This window comes from Suncus etruscus, chromosome 3 (assembly GCF_024139225.1).
Source record: "Suncus etruscus isolate mSunEtr1 chromosome 3, mSunEtr1.pri.cur, whole genome shotgun sequence".
NCBI classification, from domain to species: domain Eukaryota; kingdom Metazoa; phylum Chordata; class Mammalia; order Eulipotyphla; family Soricidae; genus Suncus; species Suncus etruscus.
The window spans coordinates 139,751,360-139,776,831 of record NC_064850.1 but is presented as its reverse complement, the minus strand read 5'-3'; the positions used below and the strand labels follow the sequence as shown (position 1 = coordinate 139,776,831).

The 25,472-nt window shown below is 41.2% G+C and overlaps 1 protein-coding gene and 1 non-coding gene across 2 annotated transcripts in view; one reads left to right on the top strand and one right to left on the bottom strand.

The window, feature by feature from the left end:
- The first annotated feature begins 2,960 nt into the window (after positions 1-2,960).
- On the top strand, positions 2,961-3,063 carry LOC126004786 (U6 spliceosomal RNA). The gene has a single exon (XR_007494039.1). It is a non-coding gene; the product is annotated as a U6 spliceosomal RNA (small nuclear RNA).
- A 2,476-nt stretch (positions 3,064-5,539) lies between these two features.
- The window catches only part of MFSD14B (major facilitator superfamily domain containing 14B), a 44,256-nt gene continuing 24,323 nt past the window's right edge, over positions 5,540-25,472 (bottom strand). The window contains exons 5-12 of the mRNA XM_049770077.1: positions 23,672-23,786; positions 20,288-20,506; positions 17,776-17,889; positions 15,461-15,532; positions 13,542-13,654; positions 8,972-9,069; positions 7,078-7,220; positions 5,540-6,271 (exon numbers count right to left, since the gene is read on the bottom strand). Coding sequence (XP_049626034.1) covers positions 6,020-6,271; positions 7,078-7,220; positions 8,972-9,069; positions 13,542-13,654; positions 15,461-15,532; positions 17,776-17,889; positions 20,288-20,506; positions 23,672-23,786 — 1,126 coding nt within the window. The 3' untranslated portion in view covers positions 5,540-6,019. The remainder of the gene's footprint in view (positions 6,272-7,077; positions 7,221-8,971; positions 9,070-13,541; positions 13,655-15,460; positions 15,533-17,775; positions 17,890-20,287; positions 20,507-23,671; positions 23,787-25,472) is intronic.

Sequence of the window (25,472 nt, the reverse complement as noted above, 5' to 3'; positions counted from 1 at the left end):
GGTCCCCCGTGCCTGCCAGGAGCTATTTCTGAACAGACAGCCAGGAGTAACCCCTGAAAAAAAAAAAAAGAAGTCATAGCTCGGGGCTGGAGAGATAGCACAGCGGTCGGGTTTTTGCTTTGCATGGTGCAGATCCAGGATGGATAATGGTTCGAATCCCAGCATCCCATCTGGTACCCCATACCTGCCAGGAGGGATTTATGAGCACAGAGCCAGGAGTAACCCCTGAGCACTACTGGGTGTGACCCAAAAACAAAAAAAGAAAGAAAAGGAAAAAAAGTCATAGCTCCATGAGCATCACTGGGTTCACATAAGAACCATTTATATGTGAATGTGGAAAGGTCTTCACCATCAGGTCAAATCTTATTAAATATCAGAAAGTTCACACTACACAAACCATATCAATCCATGACTTTAGGAAAGCCTTAAACTTGACCAACAACTCAATACACAATTAGAAACCTGATAACTATCGTATATACTTGAGTATAAGCTGATCCCCCCCACCTCCAATTTTACCCTAAAAACTGCGAAAACTTAGTGACTCAAGTATAAGCCGAGGTGGAAAACGCAGCATTCACTGGTAAATTTCAAAAATAAAAATATATACCCAAAACAAGTACGATAATAAAGCAATCAGTAGGTTAAATGTTTTTCAATATTTATTGCTAAAGAAAAACTGTAAACTAGCAACAATAACTTTTAAAACTTTAAAGTGCAGGAAGTCCTAGCTTAACAGGTAATCAAGCTAAATCACAAAGGTTAAGATCCTTCTGGATTCCTCCTCCTCATCTATATGCCCACACAGAGCTTTAGCTGTATCTGATGTGAGGGTATCAGCATAGACATTGTCATCATCACTGAGTTCCTAGATATCATCATCACTGCTGTCGGTCTCATACAAAACACAGAATATTGTGGGTTAAATAGTTCAGTGGCATCCAGTTCAGTTCAGCCACCCACCTCTTCAAAAGTTGTAAGAGGCTGTAGTTGAAGAATCGGGAATTAACCAAAACAAACTCTCCTTCTTGGTCACATACACTTGGTGGTCCAGTTACACTTGGTGAGATTCTTGGAAGTGTTGAATATATAATAGCCATGGTTTGGTTCCTGACATAACAGAATTTGTCAGTCCCCTGCAAGTAATAGTAATAATATGCAAGGGTCTAACTTGAAAATCGTTTAACTCTTTGTTTAAAACATTTAAATTAATTCAGTATTGTCAAACTCTTCATACCTTGGATGTAAGAATATTTATGACTAACGAAAGTTTTAGTCGATAGTATGCTAAGGAAGACTTTCTTTTTTCTTTTTCGGTTTTTGGGTCACACCCAGCGGCACTCGGGTTACTCCTGGCTCTATGCTCCGAAATCACTATTGGCAGGCTCAGGGGACCATATGGGATGCTGGGATTCGAACCACTATCCTTCTGCATGCAAGGCCTTACCTCACTAAGGAAAATTTTCATTGCATAAATATACATAAGGAGACTGAAACCAAGGTAGTAGCATATACAATTTAGATATGTAATGAAGAGAAGCCAAAAGAACATTTTGGTTATTGTGTAAAGAAAATTGATAGTAAAAACAGAAAGGGACCAAAGAGGAATTACACTAGATAGGGGGTACTTGGCCTTGCATGTGGCCAACACAGGTTTGAGCCCAAGCACATCATGTGAGCCCTGAGCACCATCAGAAGTGATCCTTATTGCCGAACACTAAACTGCTGGGTCTGACCCAAATATCAAAACAAAAACCAAAGAACGATTATTATTTTAGTGATTATTATTTTGGTTTGGGGACCATATTCTGCTGTGTTCAGGTCTTACTCCTGGCTCTGCACCTATACCTTGGGGGAACCATATGTAGTGCTGGGCATTGAACCGAGATCAACTGTAAAGCAAGTGCCCTACTACACTGTACTAGCATGCTTTGTAGAAATTTGGGTGAAATTGTTTCATTTACAATGACTTTGAAATTGCAAATCAAAATGAGAGGTTTAGCCAAATATTCAAATATCTAGGTAACCAATAAATTTCCACTCCTTTTTTTTTTTTTTTGGCCATGCGTAACAAGTACTCCCAGACTATTCCAAGAGAAACAGGATATAAACAGTAGCACAGTAGGCTGATTACAGCCTTAGATATGACCCTAAGTCATGAAAAATAGATAACATTAAAATGCTAACTTTGAATTCTCAGCTTGATCTTCAGAAATGTGTGCTTTAAACAAATCTTACTTCTGTTCAAAAAGACAAATGACTCTATTGGTTGTTTCTCTTGCATTTTAGTGACATATTCTATATATTATCTGCTGGTTTATTCATCTACTGGACATGATATAACATTTTTAAAGATTAAGTGGTCTAAATCGCCACACCTGGTGTCCAGGGGACATTCCTGGCTTAGTGCTCACATGTGATTCATGATAGTGGTTCTTAAGAGTACTACTATATAGGATAACAGTGCTTGAGCCCTGCATGCAAAGAAAGTGCCCCACTATACTATCTCCCCAACCCTCATTTTTTTTGTGTGGGTTTTTTTTGTTTGTTTGTTTTTGGGCCACACCCGGCGGTGCTCAGGGGTTACTCCTGGCTGTCTGCTCAGAAATCACTCCTGGCAGGCACGGGGGACCATATGGGACACCGGGATTCGAACCAACCAGCTTAGATCCTGGATAGGCTGTTTGCAAGGCAAATGCCGCAATGCCGCTGTGCTATCTGTGCTCTCTCTCCGGGCCCTGTGTGGGTTTTTTGTAGGCCACACCCGGTGATGCTCAGGGGTTACTCCTGGCTATACACTCAGAAACTGCTCTTAGCTTGTGGGACCATATAGGATGCCGGGGTATCAAGCCACGGTCCGTCCTAGGTCAGCCTCGTGCAAAGGCAAAAACACCATACCGCTGTACTATCGCTCTGGCCCAGCCCTCACATTTTCAACCCCATTAAAAATAAACAATTGAGTGCTCGCTTTAGCAGCACATATATTAAAATTGGAACGAGAGATGATTAACATGGCCCCTGTGCAAGGATGACATGCAAATTCATGAAGCGTTCCATATTTAAAGAAAAATAAAAAACAACTGGGGCCGGAGCAGTAACTCAGCATTTGCTGAGGGCATTTGCCTTGGATGCGGCTGACCTAGGACCGTGGTTCAATCCTCCAGCATCTGTATGGTCCCCAAGCCAGGAGTGATTTATGAGCACATAGCCAGGATTAATCCAAGCATCACCAGATGTGGCCCAAAAACTAAAAATAAACTTGAGGCTGGAGCGATAGCACAGCGACAGTGTGTTTGCCTTGCATGCAGCTGGCCCGGGATGGACTGGGTTAGATTCCTGGCATCCCATATGGCCCTGAGCCTGCCAGGAGCGATTTCTGAGCGTAGGACCAGGAGTAACTCCTGAGTGCTGCTTGGTGTGGCCAAAAAGCAAAAAAAAAAAAAAAAACAAAAAAAAACAAAAAAAAAAAAAACCTGACCAAACAAAATACAATTTTAGGGGCCGGAGAGATAGCATGGAGGTAAGGTGTTTGCCTTTCATGCAGAAGGACGGTGGTTCAAATCCCGGCATCCCATATGGTCCCCTGTGCCTACCAGGGGTGATTTCTAAGCATAGAGCCAGAGTAACCCGAGCACTGCCGGGTGTGACCCCAAAACAAAAACAAAAAAAAACAACCGATTTTAATCCGCATCCAATCCTCAGCAGGAAAAAAACCTACTATATAGTTTAAATATAGAACTATGATGTAGTTCTATACTATGTAGGAGAAACTGCTATAACTCGGAAGTTGGAGAGCTGAAGGAGTAGTACAGCAGGTAGGGTGCTTGCTGTGTTTCCCAAAAACCCAGGGTGTGACACTCCCCCTCAAAGCAAAAACAAACAAAAAATACTTAATGTCATTCTGATGTTAGAAAATCAGAGAAAATTCCAAATAGACTACTAATAATAGAAAGCCAGAAACAAGGGTGGTGGAGGGGTTAAATAGAAATAGCTAACTGAATCCTAAGTGACATAATAGGTCGTTGTACGATCATTTTGATTATTTTGATAAATGCCTTGTTGACTTGCTAATATTTAGTTGATGATTTTGATATCTATCAGAATTTCTGTGCTCAGAAATTACTCCTGGACTATATAGGATGCCAGGGATTGAACTGGGTCAGCTATATGCAAGGCAAATGCCCTATTTGCAAACCCTGTAGCTAGAAATTCTTAACACTGAGCAGCAGTATGCTGTCCTCAATTTCATTATTGGGAGGCACCATCTTCCCAGTAGTGCTTAGGAAGCCTTCAGCCCCTCCCAGTGCTTCTCAGCTGAAGAGTTGACAGTTCCATGCAAGGGCCCTGTGGTGAGGATTACCCAATAGAAATCCAGCCATAAAAGCTCAGTGTACAATTTGCTCTAAAGAAACACAAACAAAATGAAAGTATCCACTGCAAATTTATTATGCATTAGGAAGCTTAACTTAAAAACCAAGAGCATAGTAAAAAGATATGTTATCTCTGTTCATAGCAGAACAGGTTTCAAAATATATTTTCTTTTAAATGTATTCAGTCAGTACACAATCCTTTATAAAAGTTGTATATATTTTTCTGTCAATACCTTCATTACATTTATAAATACAAGATTTACACAGCACCCCATCGAAAAAGAATTAAAACTCCTTACAAATATCTACATATATTTCATACCTATAAAACTTTCAAAGGAGTGCTCATTTAAAGGTGGGCCCTAGTTAATGGTCCTTTTTCTGGTGCAGCAAAATACATAGAAATCTGTAAAGTTTACTTTGTCCATAAAACAGCTCAAAAAATGAACAAGACACTTATTTTAAGACTGAGCTTCCTAACCCATCAAATTTTAGAAAGGAATTTGAAGTGCATATTCGCGTTGAGATTCAAAGTTAGGTAAACATGAAAATAAAGACCCGCTACAAACATACTACAGAGCAGTTAAGGCAGGGGTGAGGTGAAAAAAAAAAGGGATATGAAACGCAGGAAGGAGAGAAGAGCAATGATGCATCTGAACTTGGATACAGACTACACAATCACCAATGACATTCATCTTTAGGAAATTCAAAACTGACTTAACTCGCATCTTCCAATTTCTATTGCCATTCAAATGCGTAGCTCCAACCAAAACAACAGATTCAGGAATTTAAATGACTCCTACTCAATTTAAAATTGGGGGGTGAAGGAAAAGCGCTTTGAGGCCAAATCTGGCGGTGCTCGGATTTTACTCCTAGCTCTACATTCAGGAATCCTCCCAGTGGGTTTGGGGGGGACCTTAGGGTCCCAGAGATTAAACCTGGGTCAGCCACGTGTAAGGCAAGCACCCTACCTACTGTACTATTTCTTCAGCCCACAAATTTGAAATTTTAACAAAAATGTTTCTTCATCTGACAAAGGTCAGCACTAGCCAATATTACTAATGACTAGAGGTGTACAGACTGAATTTTACTCTAACCAGGAACAGGAAGTAAAGAGATTCCAAGTAGGCCTTTATTTGACCTGTGACAAAGGCAAAAGATCCCTGACGTGGAGTGACTCTGAATCAGCGACCCAAAGACTAAGCAGACAGTTCAGGAACAGTAAAAGAGATGCTAAGAAGGGAATCTTTATCTCAAGTTTAGACAGAGTTGGCCACCCTGCTGTCAAGCTGAACCTTCTATTGAAAAGGAAATGGGAGGTTACCCTAAATCCTGAGTTAATAAGGAAAAGTCATCATTTCTACTGGAGATATGACTTTTTCTATTGTGTTTTCAAAGTTGGACTCCAGATAACTTTGAGAGTTTAATATCAGTTGCAAAAAGTTTTTCAAATCTTAGTTTGCTCTAACATGACAACTGAAAGACAAAGACTGGAAGAGAGGAAACGGAAGAAGAAGGGGAATGAGGCAGATGGATGGAGAGGGTTGCTTCTCAAACTTGGCCCTGAAGGATGCCACCAGCCTCTCTCCTTCAGCACCATTAAAGTTTGCGTATGGTGTGGCCCTCCCCGGCTCTCTGAACTGCTATGTTCAGAGTTCAGTGCTCTGATTTCCAAGCTCTTCAAAGGAAGAGAGCTCCCAGATGCTGCTATCTTGCAGGAGTGGCTCAATGTCCTCATCACTGCCCCGGTCTGGGGTGTTGGTCAGGTTCCCGCTGATGCTGTTGCTGTGTTTCTGGATTCCACTGCCTTTACTGTACTCAGGGATGAATAAGGCAACCAGAAATGACATAAGAACTATACATGCCCCAAATAAAAATGGTGGCCCTGGGACAATGGCTTCCTGGTGACAAGGGAAACAAATGGAGATGAAGAACTTGGTTAGTGTTTGTTAACCTAAAAATAGTTCATAATAACCCCCTTCCCTCCAAACCGTAACATGAAAAGTGAATTATCTCCAAGATTGTTTCACTATGAAGTAAGGCAAAGTTTAACAGTCTAATATATAGAATGAGGAGGCAATTAATCACTTCTGCCCAGTTTAATCAAACGTCATTGACAATCCTGTGATTTCATATCATGCAATTTTTTATTTGGTGAGGGGGAACATTCTGTGGTACTCAGTAATCACTCCTTGTTTCTGAGCTCAGGAATTACTCCTAGTGGGCTTAGGGGATCATGAGATGCCAAAAATCAAACTTTGGTCGGATGTGTGTGAGGCAAATACTCGACCCACTGTACTATTGCTTTGGTGCAGCATCATTCTGTACACAAATATTAATTTCATCTTTGTGTAACAATACATATACTCTATAAATATCACTTTGAGGAAGGAGTGAATGCTAAAAAAAAGGGCAAAAAGATCGCTTCAGCTCAATTCCCAATCACCTAATCTTTTTTTTTTGACTTAGTGTGGGCTTCACTGGAGGACATCTTAATGAGAGCAAAAAATAAGAATATCAACAATGATTCTGACTGATCTTTGACTTCAGATTTGGAATTACAAACATGATTTTAATAACCACAAAACATCAAACTTAATAAGATTAATATTAGACAAATAAAACCACTCTCCAAACTTAATGCCAGAAGATTTTTCTGTAAGCTAACATATTCACTGTCCTAAAATTAGACTTGTCATCAAATTACCTGCAGGGTAGCACTGTCAGACTTCACTTCTGATTCCGACTCATTCAGCTCAACGTGAAACAGATAGAAAATAAAGCCATACAGTGCTGGCCCCAAGCCATTACAGAGCCCCCTTATTCCAGTTATGATCCCTTGAGCAACTCCTAAATCAGAACAGAGAAAAGTTAGTATTCTGAGAAAAGAATGCCAAGGTCTGATAGACAATACTACTTATAAACTGTAACACAACGCACCCACCTTGAAGTTTTTGTTTTTGTCTTTTGGGGGGGGGGCACACCCGTTTGATGCTCAGGGTTTACTCCTGGCTAAGCGCTCAGAAATTGCCCCTGGCTTGGGGGGACCATATAGGACGCCGGATCGTCCACGGTCCTTCCTTGGCTAGCGCTGGCAAGGCAGACACCTTACCTCTAGCGCCACCTCACTGGCCCCCCACCTTGAAGTTTAGGACAGGGAGTTGGTAAGGGTCTTGGCCCAACAGATTTTTTACACACTTCAGTAATGCTTTCTTGGTTTTGTTTTGCCTCTATTATGTTTAATCTAACAGGGTAATTTGCATGGACTCTTTTAATTTAAAGATGCTTTTTTTGTTTGTTTTGGTTTTGGTTTTTGGGTCACACCTGGTGGTGCTCAGGAGTTACTCCTGGCTCTGTGCTCAGAAATCCTCCTGGCAGGCTCCGGGGACCATATGGGATGGTGCGATTCAAACCACCATCCATCCTGTTTTGGCTGCATGCAAGGCAAAACATCTTACCACTGTGCTATTGCTCTGGCCCTTAAAGATGCTTTTACAGGGCCCGGAAAGATAGCATGAAGGTAAGGTGTTTGCCTTTCATGCTGAATGTTAGTAGTTTAAAACCTGGCATCCCATATGGTCCCCTGTGCCTGCCGGGGGCAATTTCTGAGCATAGAGCCAGGAATAACCCTGGTGTGGCAGATAAAAAAACTAGTCTGAATTCCAAAATTCCAAGAAATAGACCTCTCTGCAAATCAAATGTGATCAACTCTAATTTAGTCTAATACAAAGTGCTCTAACAATTTTTAATACCAATATGTAGAATGTTTTCTTATATCTAAGCATAAATAAAAGCCAAAGATTCATGTCCCAAGGACAAGACAGTATCTGTTAGCTGTCACAATGTTCATCTTCCATCAGCAACTGACTCCCCTTTCTCTCAGACACACATATCCTTAAGGACAAGCATGGGAGCTACAACAGCTAGAGAACACAGAAAATTCATGATCTTAAAGTGATAACAGTAAAAACTGAACATATATCTAATTTCTGTTATGAATAAAACGATGAAACAAATTATCTTTTCACTCAGGTGCCCCAGCAGCTCTGTACTAGGTCCAGAAGTACAGGTCTGACAGGTCAGTGCTGGCTTAGAAGTTCTATCCCTGGTGGTATTCAGAAAGAACCTGCGGCCTCCTCCCTGCAAAGCATGCACCAAGTCCCATGATCTATCTCCCTAACTCAAGACTATCCTCTTTACAACGTAGTTATTTTTGGAAGCCATAACTAGTGCTCAGGGATAACTCTCGGCTCTGCACTCAAGAACTGAGTGAAAAGATCATTTGTTACATCAGATCCAAGCAGGAAGAAAAACAGAAGCATCCTATTTGCAAAGTAAGCAGGCATGATTGTTGAGAAGAGCCCTTGTTGATGAGAATAGCCTCAGAACTTCACTGCTTTTGTTTGGTTTTGTTTTGGGCCATACCCAGAGGTGCTCAGGGGTTACTCCTGGCTCTTTGCTCAGAAATAGCTCCTGGTTTGTCCCGGGTCGGCAGCATGCAAGACAAACATCCTACCTCTGTGCTGTCACTAGGCCCAGCTTCACTGCTTTAGGCAGGAGCTTTTTTGCTGAAGGAAGAAAACAGAGGAGAGTGCACTCACCTTGCTGATCTGACTCCGCATTCCGAGAGACGAGGGCACTGACTGCTGGAAAAGTGATGCTTGACAAGGCAGCCACTGTGCCTGCTGCCCACATCATCCTACAATAAAAGGACAGACCATGGTCAAGAGGTCACCAGATCCAAGAAGCTGCTGTTTAGCACAGTGAGGCACAAACACTTTGCTTTCTCATGTTTATTTGTATTATTTTTTTTCTCCTTAAAAATACTTTAAAAAGTAGAGGCTGGAGAGAGGTCACAGTGGTAGAGCATTTGTCTTAGATGCTGAAGGATGGTGGTTCGAATCCTGGCAACCCATATGGTCCCCGAGCCTGCCAGGAGAGATTTCTTTTTTTGGGGGGGGGGGGGTGTCACTCCCTGCACCGCTCAGGGGCTACTCTTGGCTCTCTGCTCAGAAATCGCTCCTGCAGGCTTGGGGGACCATATGGGATGCCGGGATTCGAACCACTGTCCTTCTGCATGAAAGACAAATGCCTTACCTCCATGCTATCTCTCCCAAACACAAAAAACAAAAATAACAACACTTTAAAATAATTTTTTACATCATACTTTCAAAATATGAGCCTGCTTCCCTTCAGACTTTTGCTTTGGGGCTCCACAAGATGATGCTTAGGGGTTATTCCTGGCTCTGTGCTCAGAAATCACTCCTAGAAGTGCTCAGAGGACCATATAGAATGACAAGAGGTTGTATCTGGGTAGCACTCTACCTGTTGTACTCTTTGGCTACACTTAGATTTTTTTGTTCTTTGCTTAAAACACAAGGTATACCAGTGTATTAGTATGACTGTGAGGAAAGGACAGTCCCCACTGAGTTTATCACTCACAAGATCGTTTAGCTGACATCCTTAAAGAAAACCAAGTTTCTCAGGCTGAAAAAAAATGTGCCATGAATTTTATTTGATCTGCTCCTGAACCAAAGTTCATAGGACTAAAATCATAAAGAAGAATCAACCACAGACCACTAAAATATTTCTCCCTAAATTCCATTTTACGCTTATAAATGCAAAATGAAGACTTTGGTATGTGGTAACTTGGCAGAGAGAAAGAAAACTCACCACATAATAGAACAGTACTTAGGGTTCTTTTGATTTCTTCTTGTACCACAGGGTCTATTTTGATCTTTATTTCTGCTTACGGGCATCTACCATTCTAGCATTAATAAGTACCTAAGGACACATGTGATTCTGAAAGCTATCTCAGTGTTCATCTAACTCAAATGCCTTCTGCTCAAGTCCACTCACCCAACTAGTCATACACCATAATCAGGCAGGTTTTAAGTCTTGCTTACATCTTAAGACTATCATGTGAAGTCCCTAAAATGGACGTTTTAATAACCACAAAGCTTTACTGGCAGGCTGGGAGAGGAGGATGTCTGACTCAATTAAGTAGACTCCTGAGGGGCCAGAGCAACAGCACAGCAGTAGAAAATTTGCCTTGCAAGTGGACAACTCAGTACGGACCTGGGTTAGATCCCCAGCATCCCATATGGTCCTCCGTGCTTGCCAGGAAAGACTTCTGAGTGCAGAGTCAGGAATAACTGCTGAACGCTTGCTGGGTGTGAGCCCAAAACAAAAACAAAAAAGTAATGACTCATGAAAAGCCTTGTGAGATTAAAACACACCCCATAAGTAATAAATTATCTAGCCCCTCTTTTCTAAAACAGTAAAGTTGTCTTTTAAAAATATTTAAAAAAAACCCAAAACTGAAGAACTGTTAAAGAGTATAGTACTCTTTTTTTTTTTTTTGGTTGTTGTTATTGTTGTTTGTTTTTGGGCCACACCTGGTGATGCTTCAGGATTAACTTCCACTATGTGCTCAGAAATTGCTCCTGGCTTGGGGGACCGTATGGGACTCCGGAGGATCGAACCACTTGTGCAACCGCTCTCGCCCCGTGTGTAAAGTACTCTTAAACAGGTTTCGTGTCATGACATTCCACTCCAAATTCTTTACCAAAGTCTGCTTCCCCCACCATAGTCTTAGGATAAGCCCAGACCCCAGCTCAGTTCTGCAAACCAGTTCTCAGATTCCTTTGTCTCGGTGAGATTAGCAACTGGCAGAGTCAGAGGGACATGTCGCCTTTGTGTGTTTCTCCACTCTTCTGTTTCCTGAAACTCTCCAGAGAGGACCAAGAAGGACCCAGCAAAAACTGTCTCCTAGAGGCGCCCAAGTAGAAAGACCAATAAAGACTGAGTGAGTGAGTGAGTGAGTGAGTGAGTGAGTGAGTGAGTGAGTGAGTGAGTGAGTGAGTGAGTGAGTGAAAACCCACTACCAGAGGTGCCCTGGCAGAAAGGTAGATCCTTTGTCTGTGAAGGCAGGTGGGAAGGATCTGCCCCTGCAGTGAGATTACCAACTGGGAGAGACTGAGGGGACCTGTTGTCTTTGTGTGTTTCTGTCTCTTCTCCTCCCCTCTACTTTCCTCCCTTCCTCTCCTCCTCCTCCTCCTTCTTTTTTTTTTTTTGTTTTTGGGCCACACCCAGTGGTGCTCAGGGGTTACTCCTGGCTATCTGCTCAGAAATAGCCCCTGGCAGGCACAGGGGACCATATGGGACACCGGGATTAGAACCAACCACCTTAGGTCCTGGATTGGCTGCTTGCAAGGCAAAATGCCACTGTGCTATCTCTCCGGCCTCCCTCTCCTCTTCTTTTCTGTCTCCTGAAACTCTCCTGAGAAGGCCAAGAAAGGCCCAGCAAAAACTGTCTCCTAGAGGTTCCAGAAGAGTGCTTCGCAGCCACGCACTCTAACTAATGAACCCCACCATAACATGCAGGAAAAGAAAAATCACACTACAAGCCTGACAATGGGGAAATCTTGCAGGCAAATACCATGCACAGAGAATAAAAATGATAGCTCTGATGACCCAAAAAATACCAACCATCTGATTAATCTCTCAGGAGTTTAGAATAGAAATATGGAGGATCCTCATGGAAATCAAAGAAAACATCTCTAGCTGAATAGAACACAAAGATAGAAATCAGAAAACCCCAAACTTAAATAACAGATCTGAAGAACACGATAGCTGAACTGAAAACCTAAATGGAAAGCCTCTCCAACAGGGTAACAGCAGCCGAGGACAGAATCAGTGAACTGGAAGATGAAATGCAGAACAACTCCATATAGCAGAAGACATTGGAAAAGAACCTTAAGGCAAATGATCAGATTCCTTTGTCTCTAACCATGTTGTCTCCTTAATGCATTTGATATTCTCAAATTTCAAAGTTTTAACATATTGATTATAAAAAATTAAGATTATTTTTTTTAAAGATGCATAGAGAATATTTGCTGAAGCACTAATTAATATCAAGAATTAAAAAGTTGATCATGGATCAGAGAGATCTTGAGCAATGCAAGGATTAATCTCTGAGAATAGAGCCAGGAAACTACCCTGGGTAGGACCAAAACACCCCTGACTTCCCTATCAAAAAGTTTACAATAACTTTCATACTGTTTTGTTGTTGTTGTTTTGGTCTTTGGGCCACCCCAGCATCCTTTATCGACCCCTAAGCCAGGAGCAATTTCTGAGGGCATAGCCAAAGTAACCCTTGAGCATCACCTGCTGTGGTCCAAAAACAAAACAAATAAACAACAATAACAAAAAAAAAAAAAACCAATATCTTCTAATGGAACCCCCTTTTTTTAATGGAACCCTTTTATAAAAAAATAATTTATTTGAGCACAAGGGTTACAAAAATGCTCATCGAGTTTCAGCCATAAAATGAATAATTCCTCTAATTTTTGTTTTGTTTTGTTTTTGGTTTTTGGGCCACACCCGGTAACGCTCAGGGGTTACTCCTGGCTATGTGCTCAGAAGTTGCTCCTGGCTTGGGGGACCATATGGGACACCGGGGGATCGAACCGCGGTCCGTCCAAGGCTAGCGCAGGCAAGGCAGGCACCTTACCTTTAGCGCCACCGCCCGGCTCCGAATAATTCCTCTTCACCAGTGCAACTTTCCCACCATCATTGTCTCCCCATTTCCTACCTCTCCCCATTCCCTGCCTGTCTTCAAGACAGGTATTATAAAAATTAAGATTATTTTTATTATCTTAAGATAATCCTTTATTGGGGCCGGAGAGATAGCATGGAGGTAGGATATTTGCCTTATATGTAGGACAGTGGTTTGAATCCCAGCTTCTCAGACGGTCCCCTGAGCCTTCCAGGAGCTATTTCTGTGCGTAGAGTCAGAAGTAACCCCTGAGCACTGCCGGGTGTGACCCAAAATCCATAATCCAAAACAAAACAAAACAAAACAAAAACAAAAACAAAAAAGAGATAATCCTTTATGAATGGAAATTATTTTATATCATAACCAATCACTTTGAGCTACTCTAAAAGAGGCATCTGTTAATTCACAAGAATCCACAGGGGAGGGGCTTGAGTGATAGATAGCATAGTGAATAGTGCACTTGCCTTGCATGCAGCAGACCCAGGATCCCGTATGGTCCCAAGTCTGCCAGGAGTGATTCCTGAACACAGAGCCTAGAATAACCTGAGTACCACCAGGTTTGTCCCAAAAAAACAAGACAACAACAAAAAGAATCCACAGGGGACACTTACCAAGCCTGAGATCCAAACCCATACCAGGCTAACTGGAACATCTGGAAGCCTAAGCCAAGGAGGACAGTGTTCTTATTTCCTAGGGATCTCATCAAGATGCTAAGAAAGAATGTCTGCAAGGCAAAGTAGAGAATCCTGAGAAACCATGCACAGACACAGATTTGAGTCAAAGTCTATTAATCATGACCACAGAGCTCCAAGGGAACAATGAACAATATGTGTGACCTGAAACCATAAGAACTGCACAGTACTGAAGGATAATAAAGCCATGCTTCAGGAGGTTCCAGAATGACCCAGGGAACAAGGCCTTCAGCCCTCTTCCCGAAAGTCAACTTATCTGATGCTTTGTCAGACAGTGATCAATAGTCTTACAACATTGGACATTTAGAAATTTATTAATTCTCTGCTAAAAACTAATTAAGGGAGTTTAAAAAGCATAGGATAAAAGATGAGTTTTGGTTAATTGATGGACCAATTAAATTAAAAAGCCAAAACAAAAATACCAGCAAACCGCTAAGTGTAACTTAATTTACATTTGCTGATAAAGGAGTTAATAAAAGCCTATTGCCCTTGTTAATTCTAACGCTTGTCAAAATTATTTTGGGGGAATGGAAGAGAAGAGGGGAGTGGAGTACAAGAGAAAAGGACTGGAAAGATATGACATATAGGGCATTTGCATTCCATGTAGCTGACCCAGGTTTGATCCCTGGCATCCATTTTAGTCCTCAAAAGACCATCAGAAGTGATTTTTAAGTGCAGAGCCAAGAATAACTCCTAAGCACAACAGTGTGGCCCCAAAATGGAAAAAAAAAAAAAAAAAAGGAGGCTCATGGCCTCCAAGCAGTGTCAGTGTCTTGTTTTCTTGGGTGCTCTAGATTTACTCATGCATGGTTCTGTGCTTAGGGATCATTCTTAGTGGGCTTAGGGGACCAAATGTGGGGGAAGGATCAAAACCTGGTTAGAGACCTGCAAGAAAAGTGCCTTCCCCACTATGCTATTTAGCCACCCTGCCAGGTATTTAATACACTCATATTTGTTAACTTAAAAATAGCAGAAAGTGGAATTTACTTTTATTGTTTTAGTTAGAAGGTAGAAAAGTTTATTGGAAAGTGGAAGAGAAAGGAGGAACTTAGTACAGGATGAAGTTTGGAATTTATTCTCAAGCCTCTTTATATTTCATTTTTTTTCTCTTTCTTTTTTTTCCTTGTTTTTTGGGGCTTCTTTATATTTCAACATTTAAAATAACATCAAAATCCTCTACTAAAGTTATTTCATAATACCTTAAATTAAAATCTTGGTGTTGCTGGGGCTGGAGAGATAGCATAGTGGTAGGGTTTTGCCTTGCATCTGGCCGACCTGGGACAAACCTGGGTTTAATTCCTGGTATCCAATATGGTCCCCCAAGACTGCCAGGAGTGATTTCTGAGCACAGAGCCAGGAATAACCCGAGAGCCACTGGGTATGACACAAAACCAAAGGAAAAACAAAACAAAACAAAACAAAAAACTATTACCTTTTTTTGGTTGCTTATGTTTTTGTAATTTTGTTTTGTTTTGAGCTGAACGGGGTTGTTGATCAGGATATATTTCTGGCTCTGCTCAGGGGGCTATATATGGTGCCAGAAATAGTACTTGGTTGGCCATCACTGTCTGTCCTGGATCTGTTGTGTGCAAGGCAAATGCCCTACTGCTATGCTATCTCTCCAGCCTCCAAAAAAAGGTAATAGTTTTGTGGAATGTATTCACATTAGATTCTTGACATTGATATTATATCATAGATACATGGTAGCATAAATGATGCTACCATGGCAGGGGGAGGGACCAAGATAAGGGCACTAGGAATCGTAATAAACATCACTGCAGCTTCCTAGCAATTTAGTTATTTCTCAAAGCATCTTTTAAAAAGGGGTAAACACTTACCTGAGCCACAATGGACAGAATTCCTACCATAGCTATAAATGCAGCAATTTTAACAGATCCAAAACCTATAACCTGTGGATAGAAAGTACTTCATGTTAAATATTTTACTAAAGAGGGCCCAGAGAAATAGCACAGCGGTGTTTGCCTTGCAAGCAGCAGATCCAGGACCTAAGGTGTCCCATATGGTCCCCCGTGCCTGCCAGGAGCTATTTCTGAGCAGACAGCCAGGAGTAACCCCTGAGCACTGCCGGGTGTGGCCCAAAAACTAAGTATTTTACTAAAAAAAAAACTCCTAATAGAATAAATAGCTGAGAAGAGGTCATAAAACCTTGAAAGTGCAAATTAAGGCAGTGCCAAAAATCGGAACTATTAAACGAGTACTTTATATCTAGACCTCATAGAACAAAGTATAAAGAAACATTTCTTGGGGCCAGAGACAGCACAGTGGATAGAGCTTTTGCCTTGCTAAAAGATTGACTGGTGTGGCCCAAAAATCCAAAAACATAATTCACTCCCAAAAGGAAACATTTCTGTAACAATATGGACAATCCTCAAAAACCTAGGATTCCATTCAACAGTAATACTGCTCCTGGGAATATACCCTTGGGCCCATAAACACAATGCAGAAAAGTCCTCTGCACTCCTATGTTCATTCTTCACAATAGCCAAAATCTGGAAACATCTCAAATGCCAAAAACAAATATATAACAGCAAGATAACATCTCATACCACAGAGACTGGTACATATCACAAAGAACCAGAACAATTAGTGCTGGCACAGATACGGGGAGAAAGGGGATTCATTTACTGCTGGTGGGAATGTTTACTGGTCCAACTTTTATGGAAAATAATATGAATATTCATCAAAGAACTAGAAATTGAAAAAAAAAAAAAAAAAGAGGGCAAAAAAAAAAAGAGCACAGCAGTAGGGTGTTTGCCTTGCACATGGCTGACCTGGGATGAACCAGGGTTCAAGTCCCAGCATCCCATCTGGTCCCCTGAGTCTGCCAGGAGCAATTTCTGAGTGCAGAATCAGGAGTAACCCCTGCCGGGTGTGGTCCAAAAATCAAAACCAAAACAACCCTCCCCCAAAAAAACCAACAAACACACTAGAAATTGAGCTTCCATATAACCCAGCAATTTCACTTTTAGGAATATACCCTAGGAGCAATGCAAAACAATGCAGAAAAGCCCTTTGCATCCCTACGTTCACTGCACCACTATTCACAATAGCCAGAATCTAGAAACAACTTAAGTGAGTGGCTAAAGAAATTGTGGTACATCTACACAATGGAAAACGATGCAGTTCTTAGGAAATTGAAGTCATGAAATTTGCTTATACATGAATGGATATGAAGTATTATGCTGAGTGAAATAAGTCTGGGGGAAAAGGAGAGACAGAATAATTTCCCTCATTTGTGGGATATAGCAAAAATAAAAGATAGTATGGTAATAATATCCAGAGCAATAGAGCTGAGGGCCAGAAGGACCACTCCATGGAAGGAAGCTTGCCACAAATAGTGGAACAGTGCAGTTAGGACAAAAAAGGGATACTATGACAATGATAGTTGGAATTGATCTCTCTGGACAAGAACTGGGTGCTGAACAGAGATAAATATGCATGGTACCACTTTCTTAGAAATAGACAGAGAGACAGAGAGAGACAGAGACAGAGAAAGAAACAGAGAAATTGCCTGCCCTAGAGCAAGACAGAGGCAGGAGGCGGGAGGGAAACAGGAGACATCAGTGGTGGGAAGGGTGCACTGGTGAAGGATGATATAAATTGTATGACTTAAAATGAACAATTTTTTTTTTTTTTTTTTTTTTTGGTTTTTGGGCCACACCCTGAGGCTCAGGGGTTACTCCTGGCTATACGCTCAGAAGTTGCTCCTGGCTTCTTGGGGGACCATATGGGACGCCGGGGGATCGAACCGCGGTCCATCCTAGGTTAGCGCAGGCAAGGCAGGCACCTTACCTCCAGCGCCACCGCCCGGCCCCAAAATGAACAATTTTGTAACTACAGTGCTAAAATAAAACGATTAAAAACTAAACCTGAAGTCTAAATATTAAAGGCTAAATCATCATAAATTCAATTTTTATTTCTCTTTACATGTAACTCTCAAGGAAATTTCCCCCAGTAAAAACTTTTATTTTTTAAAACACTGCATTAAAAGTTGACTCCTTATATAAAAGCTTACATTAATATGTGTACATTCACACAACTTCTTTTTCTATAATCTTGCCCCCAAATACCTTTAGACCCATCTTTTATTTTCCCATGTTCAAAAGCTAATTATATGTCCACCACTACGCACCTGCCTGAGATAAAGAAAAAAACTTGAATACTGTCCAGCTTCAGGAAGGTACGAAAGAAACACAGTGATACAGATTAGCAGAACAGTGGAATCTTTGCCAACTTTCTTTAGGGACTAGAAAAAAAAAAGAGAAAATCAATCACATTTTTTAAAAAGCCAGTAGATTGAAAATCACCGATATTCTGGACATTAATTTCATTAGATTTAATAAGAGAAGTTGAATAGGAGGAAAAAAATACCTTAAATGAAGTCTTATCATTATCTCTTTCACACAAATCCTTATTTCAGAAGGATATACTTCAAATACTACAGCTTAAAAACAACTACACTTGTTCATCTTTGTTAATTAAAATGATTCAACAACCTGAAATAGACCCTGAATATACTTTTTTTTTGTTTTTGTTTTTGGGTCACACCTGGCATCGCGCAGGGGTTACTCCTGGCTCTATGCTCAGAAATCGCTCCTGGGAGGCTCAGGAAACCATATGAGATGCTGGAATGTAAACCACTGTCCTTCTGCATGTAAGGCAAACGCCCTACCTTCATGCTATCTCTTCGGCCCCTATACTTTGATTTTTTTTTCTGGAGTTTTGGGGACATGCCTGGCAGTACACAGAAGTGACTCTCTTAGGTTCATGGGAACCATCTGAGGTGCCAGGGATTAACCCAGAGAGGCACCTCGCATGCAGAGCTAGGCCTTTCTCTGGACTCCTAGGTTTAACTTTCAAAGAAAATGTTGATTGCTTTATTCATTGTTCTTTTAAAATCATAAGCACCAGGGGATCTTCATTATACTTTTAAGTTCACTCTATTCTTTAAAATGTTAATAATATTCAATTTGCTTTTAAAATTGGCAAAAAAAAAAAAATTAAAAAAGTAAATAAACTCCAGTCATGGGGTCAGTGATAACAAGATTCTCTAATAAAAAAAAAATTTTTTTTAAGCGCTCAGAAATTGCTCCTGGCAGGCTCAGGGGACCATATGGGATGCTGGATTCGAACCACCATCCTTCTGCATGCAAGGAAAATCCCTTACCTCTATGCCATCTCTCCGGCCCCTCTAATTGAAATTCTTATATGTTACAGCTATGCTCAAAAACTCTTAAATTTCTATTTACATAGAAATGTCGAGTAATTCTAAGAAAAATGATTGTTTCAGAGATGTAAAGGACAACAGTGCCTCTGGGATATCTGAGCTGTGACTTTCCCATAATTAAAAGCAAAAGTAGCTCACATTCACTGAAAGCCTGCTATGAACTAGGTCTGCTAAATCATAATTAATTCCACAGTTCTGGATCATGAGCTCCAGAAATTCCCACCTCCACCTTCTGTGTGAAATATGGACCATTACAAGACCAGGTGGGAGGCTTGTCAGCTCCTGGTCCATCATTGCATTCCATCTCTAAATATCTCTTGGTTGTTTGACATCGTCACACACAGAGAGTCAGCCAGGTCCCAAGACTATGTATCGAGGAATCTCTTTTAGGAAGAGTATTTCAAATGAGTTATTTTTCCTTTTAAATATATTCTTCCTGAAAGATAAAACTTTTATCTTTTAGGGAGCTGGAAAAATAGTATAGTGGGTAGGTAGGGTGTTTGCCTTGCACATGGTAGACCTGTGCCTGATCTCTGGTACCCCAATATGGTCTGTCATGCCCTCTTAGGAGTGATTCCTGAGTGCAGAGCCAGGAGTAAGCCTTGAGCACAACCAACAATAACAACCTCCCCAAACAAAACCTATCTTTAAAGGTTTAATTTTTAAACAAAACTATTAAAAACTCATGTAGTTTGTTTCCATTTTAGAAGTAAAAGTTCTAAAGAGCAGTAAAAGCAAATATCAAATCTAGTTATTATTTTTTCCTTAAAAACAATTTAAGGGTCAGAGAGATAGTATAGTGAGTAGGACTTGTACTTGGCCAAAAAGCAAGCCCTACCAGCAGTGGTCCTTGACTGCAGAGTCAGTATTAAACACTGACACTGCTAGGTATGATCCAAAATCAAAAAAGAAAACAAGACCAATTGCAAACCAGATAATGTAGGTGAAGAGGAAATAAGAAAGGAGCCACCCTTCCTTTAAAATTCCACATTTTTTTCAAACCATCTCTGAGGTGTAATTCTCTATTACAGCCCCACAATTCACTTTAAAGATATTAGTTCTTATTTTGGGGGGTGGGGGTCCACACCTCGAGGGGGCTCAGGTGTTACTAAGCTTACATCACTCCTGGCAGGCTTCAGGGACCATATGGGGTGCAGGGAATTGAACCCAGGCCCATCTTGGGTAGCCACGGGCAAGGCAAATGCCCTACCACTGTGCTATCTCTCCAGCCACAAGAGATGCTAGTTATAAATGCTTCTTGTTGCAGTCTACCTCAGTCCCTTATTTATACTTAAACTCTTTTCTATTTTTTTTACTGGAGAAGGAAATGAATCAACAAATACCTAGATGTTTAAGACTGTAGAGATATCCTCTATCCGTATGACTAACAGTAAGATAAAGTTATGTTTTTATTTACCGCAAAAGGATCTGCTTGTTTCCAAGAAATCTGAGCTCCCCAGGAAAGCGGCCTCATTTTTTCTGGCAAAGACTCTGGGACAGCCAGTAAGATGAAACAGATGTCCACAAGAGCCACCACAGTGGCAACCAGCACCACAAGGCTGTCTCCATAATTGGCTGAGAGGTATGCGCCGATGGCAGGACTGCTGACCAGACTGGCCGCGAAAGTGGCAGAGACCTGTGGAAGACACATGTTCATTTAGGGCCTGCCACAGTAATGCCAAGTCTCCACAGGCCCACAGGGCTGTCTGTAGCCATCTCTCCTTGGTTTTAAAACAGTGTAGAAGATGTTGTACACAGACTTTACATAAAGAAGAAATGGTGGTGATTTTAAGAATCAGTTCACAATGATTAATTAAAATTATCCTAGAAAGTTATGATATCTTATTTGAAATAAAAACAAAGCATGTACTCTTTAGAGGCTTCTTCAAACGGTTAATGGAAAAGTGCAAAGAGGGATAAAAACAAATACTACAGGGCTAATGATAATACCTAAAAATTCATTAGGGGCTGTGCTTGATTTCTACCTCCAATGAATACCTTCTACCCTTTAGTGCCCATTTCCCTAGCACTGAGAAGAGAAGAAAATCCTTGAGCTGTGTTTGCTGTTGGCCCTCACTCTCAACCTCTCTGGAATATCTGGAACTGCACTGCTGTCCCATGCTCGCAAGCAGAACATAGAAGGCTATTCACTGCCTTCATTATGGAAATCTCCATTTATTGTGGAATGCTCAAAACAAATGAAGACTCCATGTAAAACTAGTCTCCATGGAGCAGAGAGATAGTACAGCATGTAAGGCACTTACTTTGCACATAGCCAACCAGGTTTGATTCCCAGCATCCTTTATGATTCCCTGAGCATCACCAGGAGTGATTCCTGAGTTTAGAGCCAGTTACTTCTGAGCATCACCCCAGACTGTGGCCCAAAAAAGCAAAACAAAATAGACAAGAAAAACAACCCCAAAACTCGGTTTTACATGTACAAGAAGAGCACCTAAATCCCTGTATTATTTCTCTGGACCCGATCTTTATATAACAATTTGTTCTTTTAAGCTCTTCTTTTGTTTGTTTTTGGGTCACACCCAGCAACACTCAGTAACTCAGGGGTTACCCCTGGCTCTATGCTCAGAAATTGCTCCTAGTATGCTCAGGGGACCATATGGGATGCTGGGATTTGAACCAGTCTTTCTGCATGGAGGACTAATGCCCTACTTCCAAGCTATATCTCCAGCCCCTCCCCCTTTTAAGCATTTCTTTTTTGGTTTTTTGGGCCACAACCGGCGGTGCTCAGGGGTTACTCCTGGCTATTTGCTCAGAAATAGCTCCTGGCAGGCACGGGGGACCATATGGGACACTGGGATTCCAACCACCTTAGGTCCTGGATCGGCCTTGCAAGGCAAACACCGCTATACTACCTCTCCGGCCCCCTTTTAAGCATTTTTAATCAATCTTTGTGTATGATACTTAATATTCAATAAATGATTCAACTAAAACCCATAAACTTCAAAATCCATAAAGAAAAACAGGGCCGCAGAGATAGCACAGCAGTAAGGCATTTGCCTTGCACGCAGATGATTCAAACAGATGGAGTTCAAATCCCGGCATCCCATATGGTCCCCCGTGCCTGACAGGAGTGACTTCTGAGTACAGAGCCAGGAGTAACCCTGAGTGCTGCTGGGTGTGACCCAAAATCAAAAACAAAAACAAACAAACAAAAACAAACCAAAGAAAAATAAATTAACAAAGATACTCTTGATAACAAAAAAATTATTTTTGGGGGCCGGGCGGTGGCGCTGGAGGTAAGGTGCCTGCCTTGCCTGCGCTAGCCTAGGACGGACCGCGGTTCGATCCCCCGGCGTCCCATATGGTCCCCCAAGAAGCCAGGAGCAACTTCTGAGCGCATAGCCAGGAGTAACCCCTGAGCGTCACAGGGTGTGGCCCAAAAACCAAAAAAAAAAAAAAAAATTATTTTTGGTTTGGGGCAACAAATGCAGGTTGGCTGCATGCAAGGCAAGTGTCCTGCCTATTATACTATCTCTCTAGCTGGTAAACTTTTTAACTCTTTTGGCTTAAGTGTTGTGAATAAGTTGGTTCCAGTACCCTCAAAATCTCTTCTTAAAACCTAGCCCTACAGATTTGTATAAATTTCCTGGGGCTAGAACGATAGTACAACATATAGGGTGCTTGCCTTGTATGCAGCCAACTTAGGTTTGATCCCCAGCATCCCATATGGTCTCCTGATCATACCAGGAATAATTCTTGAATGCAGAGCATGAACATTGTTGGTGTGGCCCCAAAATAAAACAAAACAAATTCTTCTGAAAGCAAGGAACAAAAAGGTAACAAAATTGAAGACAAACTAGTATCATGAGGAGTATTTCCAGTGATAAAGAGAAAAGCTGTATAAGTGTGGTAAAGGAGGTACTGAGGACCTTCAACTCTATGGCAGGACCACTGCCCATAGATTTTTCTTCTATATTACCAAGATTCTATTATATGGCTACGAAATTAGAAATGATTATCTAGCCCAGATATTAAAGGAAAGGTCTCTGTAACTGTTGGTATGCATTAAGTTTGCCAAAATGTAAATAATCCTTTTTCTATGGTACCATGTCCCAAATGTCCCTGGGACATGCAACAAGCAGTCCAATAGTAGATGAACATAGCTGGCTGGAGCTCTAACACTCTCTAACTCAAGTGGCCCACATACTGCTGACCTTAACAGCTGTTTACTTTCTAAGCTTGATCAAGAAGTCAGCGCTCTCTCTCTCTCCCTCTCCCTCTCCCCCCCCCACTCTCCCCCCCCTCCCTCTCCCTCTCTGTCTCACACACACACACACACACACACACACACTCTCTCTCTCTCTCTCTCAAGTTTTCTTAAACAACACATACACTCACACTCTCAAGTTTTCTTAAACAAAATCTGCAACCGAATACACATTCCTGTTTCTTCTCTAACTTTATTTTATTTTATTTTTGTTTTGGGGCCACACCTGGTAATGCTCAGGGGTTACTCCTGGCTATACACTCAGAAGTCACTCCTGGCTTGGGGGACCATATGGGACGCCGGGGGATCGATCCACGGTCTGTCCTAGGTTAGCGTTGGCAAGGCAGACACCTTACCTCTAGCGCCACCGTGCCGGCCCCTCTTCTCTAACTTTAAATCAGAGAATAAATTATCAGTAATCTCATTCTTGCCATTCGAGCATTGGAGGCAAAATTGTTTTATATGTTCTTTCCTTTTGATTGCTTTAGATTCTTGTACATATCAATACTATAGATGTATTATCTCAGTAATTTTTTTAAAGAATGTTATTTATTTTGTTGAAAATTTTCTTACCCATCCATAAGCAGTACTTCGTTCATGCTCCTGCGTGACATCAGCCACGTAGGCAAATATCACAGAGAATGTGACTGAGAAGACTCCAGACACTGAAATCATGGCAAAATACCACCTATAAAAAATTTTTTTAATTAGTCAGGACAGAAGTAATATCTGTGTATATTTATTATCAGAGTCAAATACATCCTGTATAAGTTAGGACATAAAATAGGTACTGTCAAAACAGCAAATAAAATTACGGGAAGAAAGAAGTATAATTGTCACTGCTTAAGAAATGGCAACACATAGCTTATTTTTTTATTTCTCTTTTTTTTTTTGGGAGGGGGTTGGGTCATATCCAGAAGCAGTCAGAGATTACTCCTGGCTCTGTGCTCAGAAATTGCTCCTGGCAGGCTTGGGGGACCATATGGGATGCTGGGCATTGAACCTGGGTCCTTCCTGGGTTGGCCACATGCAAGACAAATGCCCTACTGCTATGATATCACTCTGGCCCCTATTTTTTAATTTCTTGGGTTTTTTGTTTGTTTGTTTTTGTGTCACACCCAGCAGTGCTCAGGGGTTACTCCTGGCTACACGCTCAGAAATCGCTCCTGGCAGGCACGGATACCATATGGAATGCCGGGATTCAAACCACTGTCCTTCTGCATAAAAGGCAAATGCCTTACCTCCATGCTATCTCTCCAGCCCCTAATTTCTTTTTTTTTTTTTAATTAATATTTTTATTTAAACACCTTGATTACAAACATGATTGTGGTTGGGGTTCAGTCATGTAAAAAACACCACCCCCCCCCACCAATGCAACATTCCCATCACCAATGTCCCAATCTCCTCACTCCCGCCTGTACTCTAGACAGGCTTTCTACTTCCCTCATTCATTCACATTGTTATGATAGTTCTCAATGTAGTTATTTCTCTAACTGCTCATCACTCTTCGTGGTGAGCTTCATGTCGTGAAGCTTCAGTCCTTCCCTCTTTTGTCTCTGAAAATTATTTCAAGAATGTCTTTTATTTTTCTTAAAACCCATAGATGAGTGAGACTATTCTGCATCTATCTCTCTTCCTCTGACTTATTTCACTCAGCATAATAGATTCCATGTATAGGAAAATTTCATGACTTCATCTCTCCTGATGGCTGCATAATATTCCACTGTGTATATGTACCAGTTTCTTTAGTCATTTATCTGTTGAAGGACATCTTGGTTGTTTCCAGAGTCTGGCTATTGATAATAGTGTTGCAATGAATATAGGTGTGAGGAAGGAATTTTTGTATTGTAATTTTGTGTTCCTAGAGTATATTTCTAGGAGTAGTATATCTGGGAGCTCAATTTTCAGTTTTTGGAGGAATCTCCATATCGCTTTCCATAAAGGTTGGACTAGCTGGCATTCCCAGCAGTGGTAAGAGTTCCTTTCTCTCCACGTCCCCGCTAGCACTGTTTGTTCTCAATCTTGGTGATGTGTGCCAATCTCTGTGGTATGAGATGGTACCTCATAGTTGCTTTGATTTGCATCTCCCTGATGACTAGTGATGTAGAACATTGATTCATGTGCCCGTTGGCCATTTGTATTTCTTCTTTGTCAAAGTGTCTGTCCATTTCTTCTCCCCATTTTTTGATGGGATTAGATGATTTTTTTCTTGTAAAGTTCTATCAGTGCTTTGTATATATTGGATATTAGCCCCATATCTGATGGGTATTGGGTGAATAGTTTCTCCCACTCGGTGGGTGGCTCTTGTATCCTGGGCAATGTTTCCTTTGAGGTGCAGAAGCTTCTCAGCTTAATATATTCCCATCTGTTTATC